We start from the raw sequence: 16,596 nt of genomic DNA, 5'->3' as shown, positions 1-16,596 counted from the left end.
AAAGTGTTTTTAAGAATGAAAAGAATTTACAAGATCTGAAATTGCAGTGGTTATGTGATTCATTGCATTCAATGGATTATAATTTTCCTGGATCTAAAGATTGTTTTGCACTTTGCTACTTCATTTGTGTCTTCTTTCAGGAAGGGGATTGATATTCATCAATAAATAGGTACATATAATGTATGGAAAACTAGAAACTAAAACAAATTCTCATACAACTAAACCTCAATGAATAAATATAATGAAAAAAACTAAACATCAATAAATGTTAATGGGATAATATTCTCAACAAAACTGCTAACACGATATAACCTGAAATGATGATCAGCGAATACCAAGGAAGTTGGGGCGCTATTAACACTGCCTGTTGCTAAAACTATGTTTCCACACAATGTAGTTTCATCATCAACGTTTTTTGGTGCAAGCAAGGCAACCTTCTCCTTGTCCAAGTCCGGGTTAGATTTGGATTTCACAAAAACTTTGTTGACCTCATCATATACCAAATTGCAATTTTCAGGTCTGAAGCCACAGCGGATATCCAACTTTCCCAAAAGTGCAGTTTGCATTTTATTCAGTACAAGAGTCCGACTACGCCCTTGTGGGTACGAAGGAGTTCCAAACTTCTCTTCTGTGAAGTTGAAGTAGGCAAATTGACTTTTAAACGCAATCCAATAAACTACCCCATTGAGAAAGATACCTTCATGAGCATAACATGAATAAAATGAATTAAATGGTAGGGGGTACTCATCTTGTTGGATTCTTCTCCAGGAGGTGGTTCCTAGTGTTAGAATCTTGATCATTGGTTTTTTCTCATTCTCGTAGAAAACAAAATGAAGCAATTTGTATCTTTCCGTGGCCGGATCAAATCCCAGAAACAACGTAGGACCCCGTCGTCCTTTCGGAAGCCTCGTTAGAGAAGATGGTAAAGCTTTTATCTCCCCTGTGGTGACATTATACAAGTAACTTAGAGTATCTTTATGGTTATAGAAACAAACAAGGCCATTGCAAGGATTTGAGCAAATAGTAACTTCATCAAAGTCGAAATAATGACGAGGACGTGCGAGCTGTAAAGAGAATCCTTCAACTTGTGTTGGTAAATTGGAAGTGCGGCTTTCTACAACTTCATGATAGTGTGTTCCTATTTCAAATAAGAGGCGGCTGGCTAGAGGACGGGTTTGAAAACGAGCATTGTGCAACTTGACAAAGTCGGGTTCATGTCGTATCAAACTGTTCCAAGCTTTAGAAACACACCTGAATCGCATAAGAGACTTCGCTGGAAGCCATGTTAATATCTCGAATACCATGTCACTTGCAAATTCACGCTTCTCCTCCATCCGCCGCTTTTTGGTGGTAGTAATTGTGAACTCACTGAAGGTTCCTTCCATGTTTAATTTGTGCGTCTCTTTGGTCTCTGCACTCGTAATAAAGTTGAGAAAATTAACCCTAGTAGTATTTGGTTATAAATAACATGGTAACCGGCTGGCCATTAAGTGCTGCCTGGATTTTAGCCCAAGTTTTCCATATATATTTGAGTTGGATTCCTACTAGGGTTTTAGCCTCAAGTTTTCAATATATTTGAGTTAGTTGGATACTTGGATTCCTACGTGTTTTAGCCGCAATACCATATTTGAGTTGGCTACCTATTTTTTCACCCCAAAAAAAAAAAAAAAAAACTAGGAATCTGTAGTGGAGGAGAAAAAAGATTTTCACCCAGATAAAACATGGATTGTCATCACTCATCAATAATAAAAATAAATAATTCTATCTTGATTTGCTTTAATGAACAAGGAAAATTTTATTTTTAATTTATGGACAAGAGTATTTGGGACGTCGCGCTCGGTGAGTCGGTGTAGTTCGAGGGGCTTATGAGTGAGCCTCTGAGTTTGGGGCGTAACATCAAGGGAAACTTACACAAATAAGGTGATGAAATACAAAAATATATATAATATTCCAAAAATCTAAACAAAAAAGAAACTTTTTCAATGGGTATAGTTGAAATTCATTGAAAATATATGGATATGTCAACTCAATATATAAAATTTGAGGAATATTGGAGGTGATTTGGACTGGTTTTGTATCAAAATTCGTAATACGATGTTTTAATTGTTACTTAAATTTTATTGTATTGTATTGTTTAATCCGTCATTATGAAATAACAAAAAGTGTCATTTTATGTAACGATTGATTTAGTATGATCGCGTCGTTACCTTAATTTTCCCTCTCATCTTACCCTTATTATTAAGTAATTATATTTTATCCTTTACCGTATTTTATATAATTATTCTACCTCATACCTTATCTTTTTTTAATATTGCAAGTTTATTCTTCATATAATTGGTGTGTGATATCATGAAACGACAGAAAATAATACAATCTATCAAACATTATATACACCAAAACAATACAATATAATACATTACAATACTCTATATTATGAAACATTATTTAACAACCATCCAAACAATCTGTTAATAGTCTCAAGCAACTGAAATCTGGTCAACAACACTAAATATCTTGTTTTTTCCTAATACCAATTGAAAGGCCATATATTAAGGACTAGGATATAACTACTTCTGAAACCATATAAAGATTTAGTACATCTTTATAACCATTACTGAAAGGCAAACTTTATATGCCATACCACTTTTTGACCCACATACAATCTCATTTAGTTTTCTTGAGATATTAAATAGAATTAAGTCATTAACACTCATCAACAATCAAAATCTGCAAGAAGTATGCATATCTGCATCAATCTACAAACGGACGAGCCAGAAGAGACATCAAATACACATTCCAATTGTCAGCACCGCGACATATTATAATAATATTTTATGTAATTCTGCATTACCATATTAAGAGTTTCCATTTGGAGTTAATATACTAGAAACATGACCAATATAAAGCTTTGATTGTAGAGTCGGAAGGGCCAAACAAAATGAAGGTAACAAGCCAACGAGACTATGGTCTTGCAAATCCAACTATAAAGCATCTCTTTACGAAATCAACAATAAGAGAACAAAGGTTACAACTTGAAACAGGAACTCCGTTTCATGATCTTCATCTAGTCATTTCTTGCCCTACAATATTAAAAGAATATGCATCTGTTTACTTTTCGAGGAGAAAGCGGAATACAGACAGTAGAAAGAAGCTTATGGTCGGAGCATCAAAAAAATTGAATAAGCTAGAAGTTAACATTTCAATTAGGAATAACGTTCTTTTAAACTATAAGAATGGCTAAGAAGATCGACCCCTAAAGAATTCAGTTCATTAACATGAATCATAGTTCTAGAGGACATGCAAGTAAGAAAAGGCTTACCAATCAGAAGCTAGATTACTGTTGCTGCCAATTGGACAGTTCAATTATCGTTGACTTCACCTGTGGCCAAGAAATAACAAATAAGCATGTACTGAGTAAAGAAACGATGACAATGACCTGAACAACCAAGACAAAATGCATATAATATTCTATACATGTAGAAGCATTACACATGCACCAGGGCCACTGATAACAGAGGAAGAATTCTAATAATGAACCAGTTCTACAGAGAACAAATACCCTCCCCTTGTTACCAAGAATGATCTAGAGGTCAAAAGTGTGTTGTTCATGAAAGGCATGTACACACATGATTATCTTCAGAACAGGACTGACGAGTGTACTAGATAACCAATGAAAACCTTGAACATGAATTCATCTTGCCTAGATAAACTAGGTAGCCAATACTGTACATATCAGGGAGCACTGCTGGGATAACAATGTTGGAGATATCAACATACTGAAAGGTGGCACATATCAACATCATACATAAACAATATCGCGCACCTCTATCTCATGCTCCAATTCACAGATGATTAGCATAGCTCATAGTCTGTCAGAGTAATGGGACACCTCAAATCTGTACATGTAATTCCCTGCAATTACACAATTATATTCAACCAAGGGGCTTTTAATATATTATCCATGAGCCATCAAAGTAGTACAGTCTTTGCAATGCAGGTGCGCCATTGTTATGGTGCAAGCTGTAAATAATCTTGGACTAGTCAACAATCTTAGCATGGCGAAAGGCTAGTACATCATTGCAAACAACAAATGAGGGTTCAGGCAGCAAAACCCATTCTTGAAAAAGATTATTGATATCCAGAAACTCAAAGTGATTCTTGATATGATATATCACTAGAAAGCACATAAAGCTGCCCATAAAAAAACACAAATGGCGCGGGCCTGGGAGCTTGCAACTTTCTGAAGCCTTTCATCCATTCCCTAGTATGAATATCATAAACATTGACTTCCAAAGGGTAAATTAGCTCATCATGATCATGCTGCTCATTACCAACAAAGTACGTTAAAGTCATAGGAAGTAATCCCACTTTTCAGTGGAAAAAAAAAAGGCTGGCCATCTGCTCGTAGGACAAAACATAGTACATACAGCAATTGTCACAAGCAAAGGCATATACAGTGATATCTTCATTTTCTTTAAAAGAGATTACTGCAGATGACCAATTCTTGTAATCAAGAGGCAATTCCTCAAATGTCTCACTCTCTGTCTCTATTCTCTTTTCTCTACTTCCTACAACAACAATTTTCATATCATTCACCATAGAATCGAAAACAGAAAGATTGAATGGGCGTGAAGGAAGAAAGAAACTCCATATTTAATCTAGAACACGGTTTAAGGAAATAGCATCTATCAATTACTACTAGTTTTAGCGAACATCAGAAGACAATACATAAACATGTTCCTACTCCATTGAGCATGTCTATTCCAGAATTATTTTTCTAGTGACAATCAAAAATACAATACCGAAACACATTTGGTATAACACATATGTTCACTCAAATTCAGAAGAAACGAACAGAAAAATAAGTGCGAGAGAAAATGGAACAGAAGCCGCTAAAAGGGGTGAGGGAGAGATTTACAGTCTTCAGAAGGGTGAGATACTGAGACTGTGAGCTGTGAGAAAGAGACAATTATTATCAATTTAAGCAATTTCTCTTATCCCAGACAGTTTTATCAATTACAGAGTTTTCAACTCCCTATTAATGATCTTTTTTTTATGTGCATGTTTCTATGAATAAATTAATAAGAACTTTATAAACCTAGGTTGCTTCTTAGCCACATGAAGCACAAAGTATAAGCACATAGACAGATTCTTTCTCTTATGTTTTTCTACATTTATATAGAAGAAAAAGAGAGATGGACGAAGTAAAATCAGAGAGAGAAGCTGGCAAAGATCTTTTGAGATCAATGCTCCAGGTAGATGGTAAGAAGTCTTGTGGGCATTTGAAAAAACCAACATATACAAGTCTAGAAAACTTACGGGCTATGGGACAAACTCGATTACTCGACTAATGAGATATCTCTACCCTTTATATTTTTTTTGCATAAAAGTTTTATCTTTTATTTAGTCATTTTATTAAGCAGTGCTAGTTAGGCATACTCAGAAAGTTTTTCAGCAACAACGCAACTGTTAAGCATAGATGACTTATAGAGAGGTTAACAATAGCTTCACAGAGAACTAACAACAGCAGAGACTTTCCAAATTCAATAAACATCAGGAGAGGAAAACCAGTGGAAATGGAAAAGAGAAGAAAATTTCAGAATTGCAAGTAGTAGTTTGTCTTTCTTCCTTGGTCTGTATAGACATTGACTGCCATCTTAAGTACAATAATCATGCCAAGCATTTATCAACAGCCATTGCCGATTGACGATATATTGGAAATATCCTACCAGCATATGACCCTTTGGCTACTACGCATTATTATGCCATGCTGCCGCAAAGGGGGGCTTGTTTATATGTCTGTTCTTTGTATAGCCTATATCACCAAGAAAAATGCAAGTTTTCTAAAAAGAAGATAATATGAGACAGCCTTAAGGTAGAGCTAGAAATACATGACACACAATACATATCGTAAACACGAGAGCAATTTTAGCTAGTGCTGACCTTCAACTAGATGATTCCATTAGTTGACTCCTTGACAACATGGACAGACCGAAATGAGCTGCTAGTCCGAGCAGCTCCATTGAACTAGATCCATAACAGCTGCTGCAGTCATACGACTGGTATGCCCCTATTGGCTGCTGAAGACTAGATTCCCAAGGACGGCTGGCCCCATAATTTATTATATCTGCAAGATATCATTGAAGAGAGAATAAGATTGATCACAATTTATCTGGAAGAGAAACCACATCTTATGACAAAAATCTCCCCTGCCCCCTACTCTTTTGCCCGAGACAGAATTGAAAAGGAGATTCCAAAATAATAGTGAATAAAAATCCTGAACTTTGATTTTAGAGAATCATTTCACCAGGCAAATGATGATCAACAATGATATAATTATGTAAAAGAAATGAATGATTATGTGTTAGCGGAAACGTAAAAGAAAGAACATAAGATTTAACGTGGTTCGGATCAAAATAATCCTACGTCCACCAAAGAACAGTTGCCTTTTTAATATTAACAAAGGAAGGGGAGAGTTTCCAATTACACTTGAGAGAATTTCTCTCTTAACTCTCTACTCACTACAATGTGTTGTATTATTTTTGGGATGATTTCTACAAGTGAAGGAGTGCATCTATTTATAGAGGTAAAGACCTCCTCTTGATATCATTGGTGACATCAAACTACCTCCTCTTGATGTCATGGGTGACATCAAAGGAGGAAGCTTCCTCCTAGCATCCACACCAACTCTTTCCACCAGCTCTTTCAATTGGCATGCCATTGTTGACTAAACATAAACCAACATTTTCAGCATGCCATTGTTGACTAAACATAAACCAACATTTTCAATCTCCACCTTGGTTTGTGTTTCGAGCGTGTGAACAACTCTGGCCAAAACTTCTAAGCTTACTGGGCAACCCCGTTGTAAGAAACAAGAAGAATCAAACCATTGTTGAACATACCACCTCCACCTAGCAACTGTTCTCTTCGGAGTTGCATTAGTTGATGCACACCCCCGCCAAGTCCTTGCAGTGTGCAAACTTAGCGAGCGGGACTATCTTGGTCAACATGTCTGCAGCATTATCGTCTGTGGTAAACTTCACGACCTTGATAGTTCCCTCATCAATAACATCTCGAATAAAATGAAATCTGACATCAATGTGTTTAGTGCGCTTATGTAATCTCTGATTTTTAATTAGATGAATAGCACTCTGACTATCACATCTAAGAGTTGATTCCAGCTGAACCAAACTCAATTCCGCTACTAAACTTTTCAACCAGATAGCTTCCTTTACCGCCTCCGCTGCTGCCATGTATTCTGCTTTTGTCGTAGACAAAGCGACAATCGACTGCAGAGTCGACTTTCAACTGACGACACTGCCAACGAAGGTAAAGATGTATCCAGTTATGGACCTTCTTTTGTCAAGATCTCCTGCATAGTCAGAATCCACATAATCGAGAATTGAAATACATGTACCACTTTTTCGAAAAGTAAGGCCAACACTAGAAGCTCCTTTGAGATATCTCAATATCCACTTGACAGCTTCCCAATGCCTCTTTCCTGGGTGGGACATGTATCTACTTACCACACTTACAGATTGAGCAATATCTGGACGTGTGCATACCATAGCATACATAATACTACCAACTGCACAGGCATAAGGAATCTTTGACATATGCTCCACCTCATCCTCGGACTGAGGCATTTGTGACTCTGAAAGTTTAAAATGAGGAGCTAATGGTGTACTTACAGGCTTGCACGTTTGCATATTGAATCTCTCGAGAACCCTTTCAATATACCTCTTCTGAGAAAGATGTACAACATCGTCTTCTCTTGAAATCTCCATACCAAAGATTTTCTTTGCAGCTCCTAAATCCTTCATGTCAAATTCCTTACTCAACAGTTTCTTCAAAGCATTTATCTCTGTAATGTTGTTAGCAGCAATAAGCATATCATCAACATACAACAGTAAATAAATCATTGAGTTACCAGACATCTTCTTGTGATACACACAGCTATCAAATGCACTACTTGAGAATTCATGTGTAGTCATGAATGCATCAAACCTCTTGTACCACTGTCTAGGGGATTGCTTCAAACCATACAAAGACTTCTTTAGTTGGCATACATGATCTTCTTTTCCCTCAGCTAGGAAACCTTCAGGTTGATCCATATAGATTGTCTCTTCTAGATCACCGTGTAAGAAAGCAGTTTTGACATCAAGTTGTTGAAGCTCCAAGTCAAATTGTGCAACCAATGCTAGTAGCACGCGAATTGAGCTATGCTTCACGACCGGAGAGAAAATCTCATTGTAGTCAATTCCCTTCTTCTGACTGAATCCTTTTGCAACCAATCTTGCCTTGAACCTAGCATCTTCCACTTCAGGAATTCCCTCTTTCTTTCGGTAGACCCACTTGCATCCAACTGTCCTCTTCCCCTTTTGTCTTTTCACTAAGACCCATGTCTGATTCTTGTGAAGAGACTCCATCTCTTCAGTCATGGCTAACCGCCATTGTGCAGCATCCTTGCAAGAAGTTGCTTCAATATACGAGGAGGGCTCCAGATCTTTAATCTCTTCTTGTGCAGCTACGAACGCATATGCAATCAAGTTTGCTTGATTTATAAGGCGTTCCGGTTCTCGTGTCTGCCTCTTCTCCCTCCCCTTCGCAATTGTGTATGGTTCATTGACAGCAAGTTCTTCAAGGCCTACATCTTCTGACTCATCTTTAACCTGAGTCTCTTGATCCTTTTCCTTGGCAAGCTCCACCGGAAGCTCCACCTGCTCGTTGTTCTTGTTTCCTGAAAACTCCACGGAAACTTTACGGGGATCAAGTATAGAGTATTCATCGAAGGTGACATCTCTACTAACTATAAATTTGAGTAAAGACAAACACCAAAGTTTGTACCCTTTTACTCCATCCACATACCCTACGAATATGGCCTTCTTAGCCCTTGGTTCAAGCTTTCCTTCATTAACGTGATAATAAGCTGGACACCCAAATACTCGTAAGTATGAATAGTTAGAGGGTTCACCTGACCATACCTCATTCGGAGTCTTAAAGTCAATTGCCGATGCTGGAGATCGATTGACAATATGAGCAGTAGTGTGAACTGCTTCAGCCCAAAATACTTTGGACATTTTGGCTTGTAGGAGCATACAACGAGCCTTTTCAAGAAGAGTTCTGTTCATTCTCTCGGCAACTCCATTCTACTGTGGGGTATGCCTGACAGTCCTATATCTTGAGATCTCACGAACCTTGCAGAATTCATTAAACTCTTCATTGCAAAACTCCAAGCCATTGTTTGTACGAAGATACTTGATTTTCCGCTCCATTTGATTTTCAACCAAAATCTTCCACTCTTTAAATACTTCAAAAGCATCACTTTTTGCCTTCAAAAAATACACTCAAACCTTTCGTGAGAAATCATCAATAAAAATGAGAAGATACCTCTTTTAGCCCTTCGATGGAAGTTTAGAAGGACCCCATAAATCTGAATGGATGTAGTCTAGCACTCCTCTTGTCTTGTGTTTGCCAGTGCTGAAGCTGACCTTCTTCTGCTTCCCTAGAACGCAGTGCTCACAGAAGTCAAGCGTGCTGATCTTCTCACCTTCCAAAAGTTTACGATTGCTCAACATCTCCAGTCCACGTGCGCTCATATGACCCAGTCTCATGTGCCATAGTCTTGCCTTGTCATCATTAGATAACTGCACTGTAGATGCATTTGCAGAGCCAACAATGGTGCTTCCGGCCAATGTGTAAAGGCCATTCTCCAGCTTGCCTTTCAGCATGACTAAAGAACCTTTAGTCACCTTCATAGTTCCTGCTTCGCTCATGTACCTGTAGCCTTGTTCATCCAGAGTACCCAAGGAGATCAAATTCTTCTTCAGATAAGGAACATGACGGACTTGTGTAATAGTCCTCACGATTCCATCATGGCAGGGATAGCTAACTGAGCCAATGCCAACTATTGCACAAGTTGCATTATTGCCCATTACTACGGTTCCTCTACTTTTCTCGTAGTTGCTAAACCAATCTTTTCGGAACGTCATATGCAGAGTACAAGCATAGTCTAACACTCATTTATTTTCATAACTACTATTATTATTACACGATGTTGTTAGTACATAATCATTATCAAAATTATGTACCTGTTCAACTGTAGATGCACTCGCCTTTTCCTTGGACTTTGACATTGGGCAATCGCGTTCAAAGTGCCCCTTCTTGCCATAACCCCAACACTCTGTATTCTTCTTGTTCACACGAGACTTTGATCTGTGCTTTGATTTGCTCTTTCCATGTTGGCTAGTCCGGCCTCTTACAAAGAGGCCACTTGCCTGGTCATCTCTATCTCCTTCAATGTGCCTCCGCACATCACTAGAGTTAAGTGCCTGCCGCACTTGCTCAAGCTTGATAGGCTCCTTGCTATACATCATTGAATTCTCAATATCACGATATCCTGAAGTCAATGAAAATAGCAAAGCACATGCAAGCATCTCCTCCTCCCTTTTAATTCCTGCAATTTGTAAGTCCATGATAAGTTTATTAAACGCATCTAAATGATCTTGTAACGAAGTACCTGACCCCATCTTAAATGTGTGAAGACGCCGTTGTAACAACATTCTTGTTGTCACTGATCGGTCTTGGTATAACACTTCTAGCTTTTCCCATAACTGTTTGGCTGTATCTTCGGTACACGTACTCACTTCATAAAGCACGTTAGGTGCAAGGGATAGTTGGATTGCACTCAATGCATACCCTTCAATCTTCTCCTTGTCGGGAGCTGATATATCCGTAAGATACTTTCCGTCAATAACATGGATTGAACCTTCCCTCCGCAGTAACGCCATCATCTAGATCTTCCAGATATTGAAGTTGTTGCGTCCATTGAATCTATCAATTTCAAACTTCATGGAACTCATATTTGCTTGTTCTTCCTCCTTGGATCGTTAAAGAATCTTGTTGCTCTGATACTAATTGTTTGCGGAAACGTAAAAGAAAGAACACAAGATTTAACGTGGTTCGGATCAAAATAATCCTACGTCCACCAGAGAACAGTTGCCTTTTTAATATTAACAAAGGAAGGGGAGAGTTTCCAATTACACTTGAGAGAATTTGTCTCTTAACTCTCTACTCACTACAATGCGTTGTATTATTTTTGGGATGATTTCTACAAGTGAAGGAGTGCATCTATTTATAGAGGTAAATACCTCCTCTTGATGTCATTGGTGACATCAAACTACCACCTCTTGATGTCATGGGTGACATCAAAGGAGGAAGCTTCCTCCTAGCATCCACACCAACTCTTTCCACCAACTCTTCCAATTGGCATGCCATTGTTGACTAAACATAAACCAACATTTTCAGTATGTCATTGTTGACTAAACATAAACGAATATTTTCATTTTGCAATAACTATAAGAACAAAGTGAGTTAACATATAACTCAGAGGACACTTGAGAAATATGATAAGAAATTTCAAGCAAATACATATAGAAAAAATAAACAGGAAATCTACTAAGGAGCACATATGTGCTGGCAAATGGGACGACTACTGTCAAAAGAAGAAAAATGCATTTAGGGTGAGTTAAAGAAAATGGAGAGCACTTAAAACTTGAAAAGGGACGTCAAAAAGGCAAGCAGTACTAGTAAGTCAACCCTAGAATTAAGCGAAGAATTCATAATACTGTAAGGTTAAAGGTAACAAAACAAGATAGATTTAGATTCCAATAAGTAGGGAACACCGCTTTTTCGACAAGTCCACTAAAAAGGATTCAATACCAAAACAAAAAAAGGATTGAAGAAGAGAAACATAGAAGAAACTTTACCTGTTTTAACTTTTCTTACAGATGCTAAATCTCTTTGTCTTTTCTCCATACAAAGATGATGCTGATTAGAGGACATAGTCTCCCTACCACATCTGCAGATATACAAGTTAAGGAGTGAGAATTTCCCCAAAGGTCCTAACCAGTAGATTGCGCATAAAAAAAAGCTTTCTAAGCACCTTAGTTTGCGAGTTAATTAGAACTTACATACCACTTCATGTTATTGTAAGTGATGCTACATGCATGAATATGACTTGACCCCCTTGTCTAGCATAAATCATCATTTCCTAACATGAAATCAGCAGAGAATAAAGAATATGTACTGTTCTCAGGTGCATTACTAGTCATCAGCTTCTTATCTGACCTGATCTATAAGTTCACATTACTGCATAGTTAGTGCAACTTACAAACCTTTTCCACCAAAATTTCTCTTCAAGCCAGGTATGGGATTGAATATTTGAATAAGTTCACATACTTATAAAATCAAGGAATATCTTGTTGGACTTTTCTGGTAACACCTCGTTAACATAGAAGGTCGTGTGTTGCAGCAGAGCACAGTAATCATCATGAACTCGTGTCGTATACACTTAACCACAATTAGAACGAGTGTCTAACCCACACTTAATTTTCAAAGAGAACAGCTGGAACACAGAATTGTGATCACCAATACGACGGAAACTGTTAAGCAACACAGAATACATTTGTAAATCAACAGATATGCCGTGCGACAACATCATATGCAGAAAATCCTTCACATCATCCAGTAAGTTTCTTTTTTTATAAGGACCATATAGTAAGTTTCTTTTGCACAACCTATTAATTACAGCACTATAATCTCTAATAGATATTGCAAAGCCCTTCTCGATCATCTTTTTGAACAGACCCACCGCCTTATTCACATCACCTTTTACACAATGTGCTTTTATAATAATGGTGTAATCACATTTCATCAGGCCAACATCACGATCTTCGAGAGAAGAAAATAGTTTCTCAGCATACTTTAGGTCTCCGTGTACACATAAACCATTAAGGAGAATGTTGTATGTGACACGACTTGGTAGAAGATTGTTGTCTATCATCTCACCATGTAATCGGATAGCACCTTTCATATCTCGAGCTTTGCAGAAACTTTGGATAATGGTGTTGTACGAAACTTCATCAGGCCAAGGACCTGTCGTTAACATATTCTTTAGTATCCGAACAGACTCATACATGTGTTTTGTTTTGCCGTGGCATTTCATTATTACTGTACGAGTAACATGAGTTGGTTCCATTCCCCTTGCTTTCATTTCCGCTTGCAACTCTAAGATGGTTTGAATATTTCCCTCCTCACTATACGCATCCATAAGAGTTGTGTATGTGACCTCTGTTGGTATTAACCCATGTGCAACAATAGTGTCAAACAACTTTCTTGCATCATCTAGCTTTCTGGCTTTGCAGAACCCATATAATAAGGAGTTGAATGTGACTATGCTTGGCATTATTCCTTTCTATTTTACTAGTTCTGTTTAACAAAAAATCTGAGTCTTTGGTCAAAGCTAGAAATAAAGAGAAATTCGGGTTACTGATAATCAGGAGACGAAAATAATAAAAGACTTTTGAGAACAATAATAAAGCAGTAATTAGTTTTGTATTTCAATAAAATCTCAATAGTATTCTGTGTCCCTGCAGATGTTGAGACCTTCTCCTTTTATAGTTGATTCTAGGAGAAGGTGTAATGCCTTTGTCTTAATGAGGCAATTATGAGCAATAATAACATTAAAAGAAACGTTACTCAATCATTCCTATTAAATACAAATTCTCTAACGTATTTAATATTTAATGCTGAATTTGGACTCTTTTGCATCATTCTTCAATCCCTTCCGATCTTCAGGTTTTAAATGACTTGTATAGGTACGAAACTCGTGCCTTTTGAGTAGCGACTCATGCCTATTTAACTGTCTTCTCTTCGTATCTGTTGTCGCCCGTGCCTCTTGGTTGATTACCGTGTTTTGACCATTTGACCAGTCCACGTGTCATGACACGTCATCTTCAGTATATAAATTCAGTTTTTTTCCCAATACAGATAGTCCCCACACTTTCCATTTATTTATCAATAAAATATTTGGAAAGTGGATCTTCATTAAAAAAGGGAATTTTTGCCATAATCAATGCTATGACAGTACTAACGCTTCCGTTATCTTTTCTTTTTAATGCTCTGCACACGTGTCACCTTCTTATTGGCTCTGTAATTCTGCAGCCTTTTTTCAAGGCTTCTTCAACTCCTCTATTCACGAAGTGATAGTTGCCTTTATTATAGGCTTTCCATCATTACACTTATTGATCTTTGACGGTTGCTATCATATACATATTTAACCCTTTTTCCCTTGTCTTCTTCTTCATAGACCTTTAATAACTACTTTACTCTTTACTTCTATTCACTTCTTCTTTAGTACATTCTTTTTTCTGCAATGTCGTTTTCAAACCCTAACCCTAGGGGAATTCCAATTCTCGACAGCTTCCCCAATGCCCCTGTAAGACATAAAAGGGGTAGAGGAGGCAAGCTTCGTAGCCTAGGATCCGTTCGTGGAGGTACCTCTAGTTCCATCACGCATTCTTCTAGCTCTGACACTATTTCTAAAGGTTCTATCACTAAGAAATCCTCTTTTAAAAGCAAAGAATTTTCTGAGCCTCTTCAAGAACCTGTGGTTGAGGAGATAGTTCCAAATGATCTATCTTTTGAGAATGATAGAAGTTCTCTTCATGAACAGGTTGTTAATTTAGAGAAAGCTGACACTTTTCCTTATCTAATAATTGAACCTTTGGTTTCTATTGTTCGAAAAGATTGCAACTGGAGAAGTGATCTTCGTATAGTGATCCCTAATCCAAACCAGAGAATATCTTCTTTTAGGATTGGATTTTCTTTTGTTTATACTTACCCCTTCACTTTGGGATTTATTCCTGCTATTGACCCAATTATACTTGATTTCTGTCGCTTTTTTAAAATTTGTTTGGGATAAATTGGCCCCCTTGTATGGAGAGCAGTGGCTGGTTTGAGATCTTTATCTGTCAAAGCTAATGTTGACTTTTCCTTTCCCCACCTTATTCATCTTTACCACCCCAAGCTATTCCGCAATGGAGTTTTCACTTTAACTGCAAGAAGTAAAAGGGTCTTGGTAAGCCCTGAAGATGACAAGGATCGTGGGTGGTACACTCATTATGTTGCGGTACGCACAGTTGATTTGGTGGGTGAAACAAATATCCCCTTCCCTGAGAAGTAGAACTTTTCACGTAAGTTTTTTTTACTTACCGTTCCTATCTTTAAGAATTTCAACTTATTTTCTAATTTCATCCTTTTTTGCTTTTCTATAGCAACCATGGGAGATGTGGAACCCGTTCCTAATTTCCGTGGTTGGGTAGATTCAATCTTGAAAGTCGTGCCTATGGATGCGAGAACTTGGAAATCCATTTCCAATTTACATGGTTGGAAAGTGAAAACTCACGGTATGCATTTCTTTATGTTTTTTCGTATGTTAAGTCCTTTCTTGTTTCTAACTTTTTTATCCTTCTTTTTGCCAGGATTTGCTATTCGAGGAATGACAGCTGAAGTAGCTATTGCCCTTCGAGCCTCTTTTGGTACTTCACTCTCTTTGGAGAGAACTCAAGCTACACTGTCAAAGAGGAAATTTGTAGAAGAGGATTCTGAGGATGAAGACACCTCTTTGATAGCTAGACTAAGAGCCAGGAGAAGCATCGTTTCCGAGGATGAAGCTGAAGTTACCCCTGTTCGTGCCTCTCTTACCGAATCTGTTCACATTCCTTCTGATGATGAAACCTCTCCAAGAGACACCAATGAGTCTATTCAATATCTCTTCGTTGGTGGTTTTGAAAGTGGAGAACTAGGTCCAGTTTTAAATGAAGTTCCTCTTTCTTCCTCTGTTCACATTCCTTCTATTCCTACGTTGGTTTCAAGTGCTTCCTTGCCCATTGTATCCGTTTCTGCTCCCTTACCTACTTCGAGTCCTTTGACTCCTGTTATTTTCACTTCTTCTACCGCTCCTCCTTCTATAGCTCTCCCTTCCTCTATTCAACATAGAGAGGAGGGTTCCAGTAGCAAAAGCTTGGCTATGAGGAGCGTTACACTTGAAGTTCCTACTAATAACAGTCTTTTAAGTAAGTATGGTGGAGCAGATGCCTGGCTTGGGCCTTTGATTGGAGATATTGAGAAGAAGAAGATGAGCAGTCATAGTTGCTTAACTCTGATGAATGACATAGTTCATTCTACTTTGAAGGTATTTTTCCTTTACTTACTAACAAGTTTTTTTTTTATCTCCAAATTCTTATTTCTATGAGTTGTCACTGTAGGCTAACCTCATTGGTACAGAATTGATGGGAAGAATTTCCCTTCTGGAACTGAAAGCCTATGAGTCTGAAAAGTCTATCCACGAGGCTGAGGAAATAGCCAAGGGAGCCCAGCTAGAAGCAGCTAATTGGAAAGAGTAGTTTGAGAATGCTCAGGGAACTAGAAGAATTGAAAGAGAGTAGAAATCACCTGGAGCAGCAAAAGCGAGGTCTGACTTCTGAGTTAGCAGTTGCCAAAGCTTCTTCAAGTCAATTTGAAAAAGACAAGGAGCGCCTTGAATATTGCTTTTCAGAATAATTATCAAAGTCAAGTGAAGAAATCAGAGAACTTAAGGCACTCTTGGACAAGAAAGAAGAGTATGCAGGGGAGTTAGTGCAAAGCTTGACTCAAGCTCAAGCTGATTTAAAAATCTCTTCTGATAAGGTACGTACCTTAGAGAGTTCTCATGCCTCCCTTGAAGCATCCCTTGAATCCTCTTTAGCTGAAAAT

General features: G+C 37.8%; 1 protein-coding gene across 1 annotated transcript; it reads right to left on the bottom strand.

The window, feature by feature from the left end:
• Positions 1-251: 251 nt before the first annotated feature.
• Positions 252-1,427, bottom strand: LOC142174234 (putative F-box protein At1g60370). The gene has a single exon (XM_075240027.1). The coding sequence runs from the start codon at positions 1,383-1,385 to the stop codon at positions 252-254; it is 1,134 nt and encodes a 377-aa protein (XP_075096128.1). The 5' UTR covers positions 1,386-1,427.
• Between the last annotated feature and the right edge of the window lie 15,169 nt (positions 1,428-16,596).

The sequence above is a fragment of the Nicotiana tabacum genome, chromosome 20 (assembly GCF_000715075.1).
Source record: "Nicotiana tabacum cultivar K326 chromosome 20, ASM71507v2, whole genome shotgun sequence".
Classification (NCBI taxonomy): Eukaryota; Viridiplantae; Streptophyta; class Magnoliopsida; order Solanales; family Solanaceae; genus Nicotiana; species Nicotiana tabacum.
The sequence above is the reverse complement of the archived record's forward strand: the minus strand, read 5'-3'. Positions and strand labels throughout refer to the sequence as shown.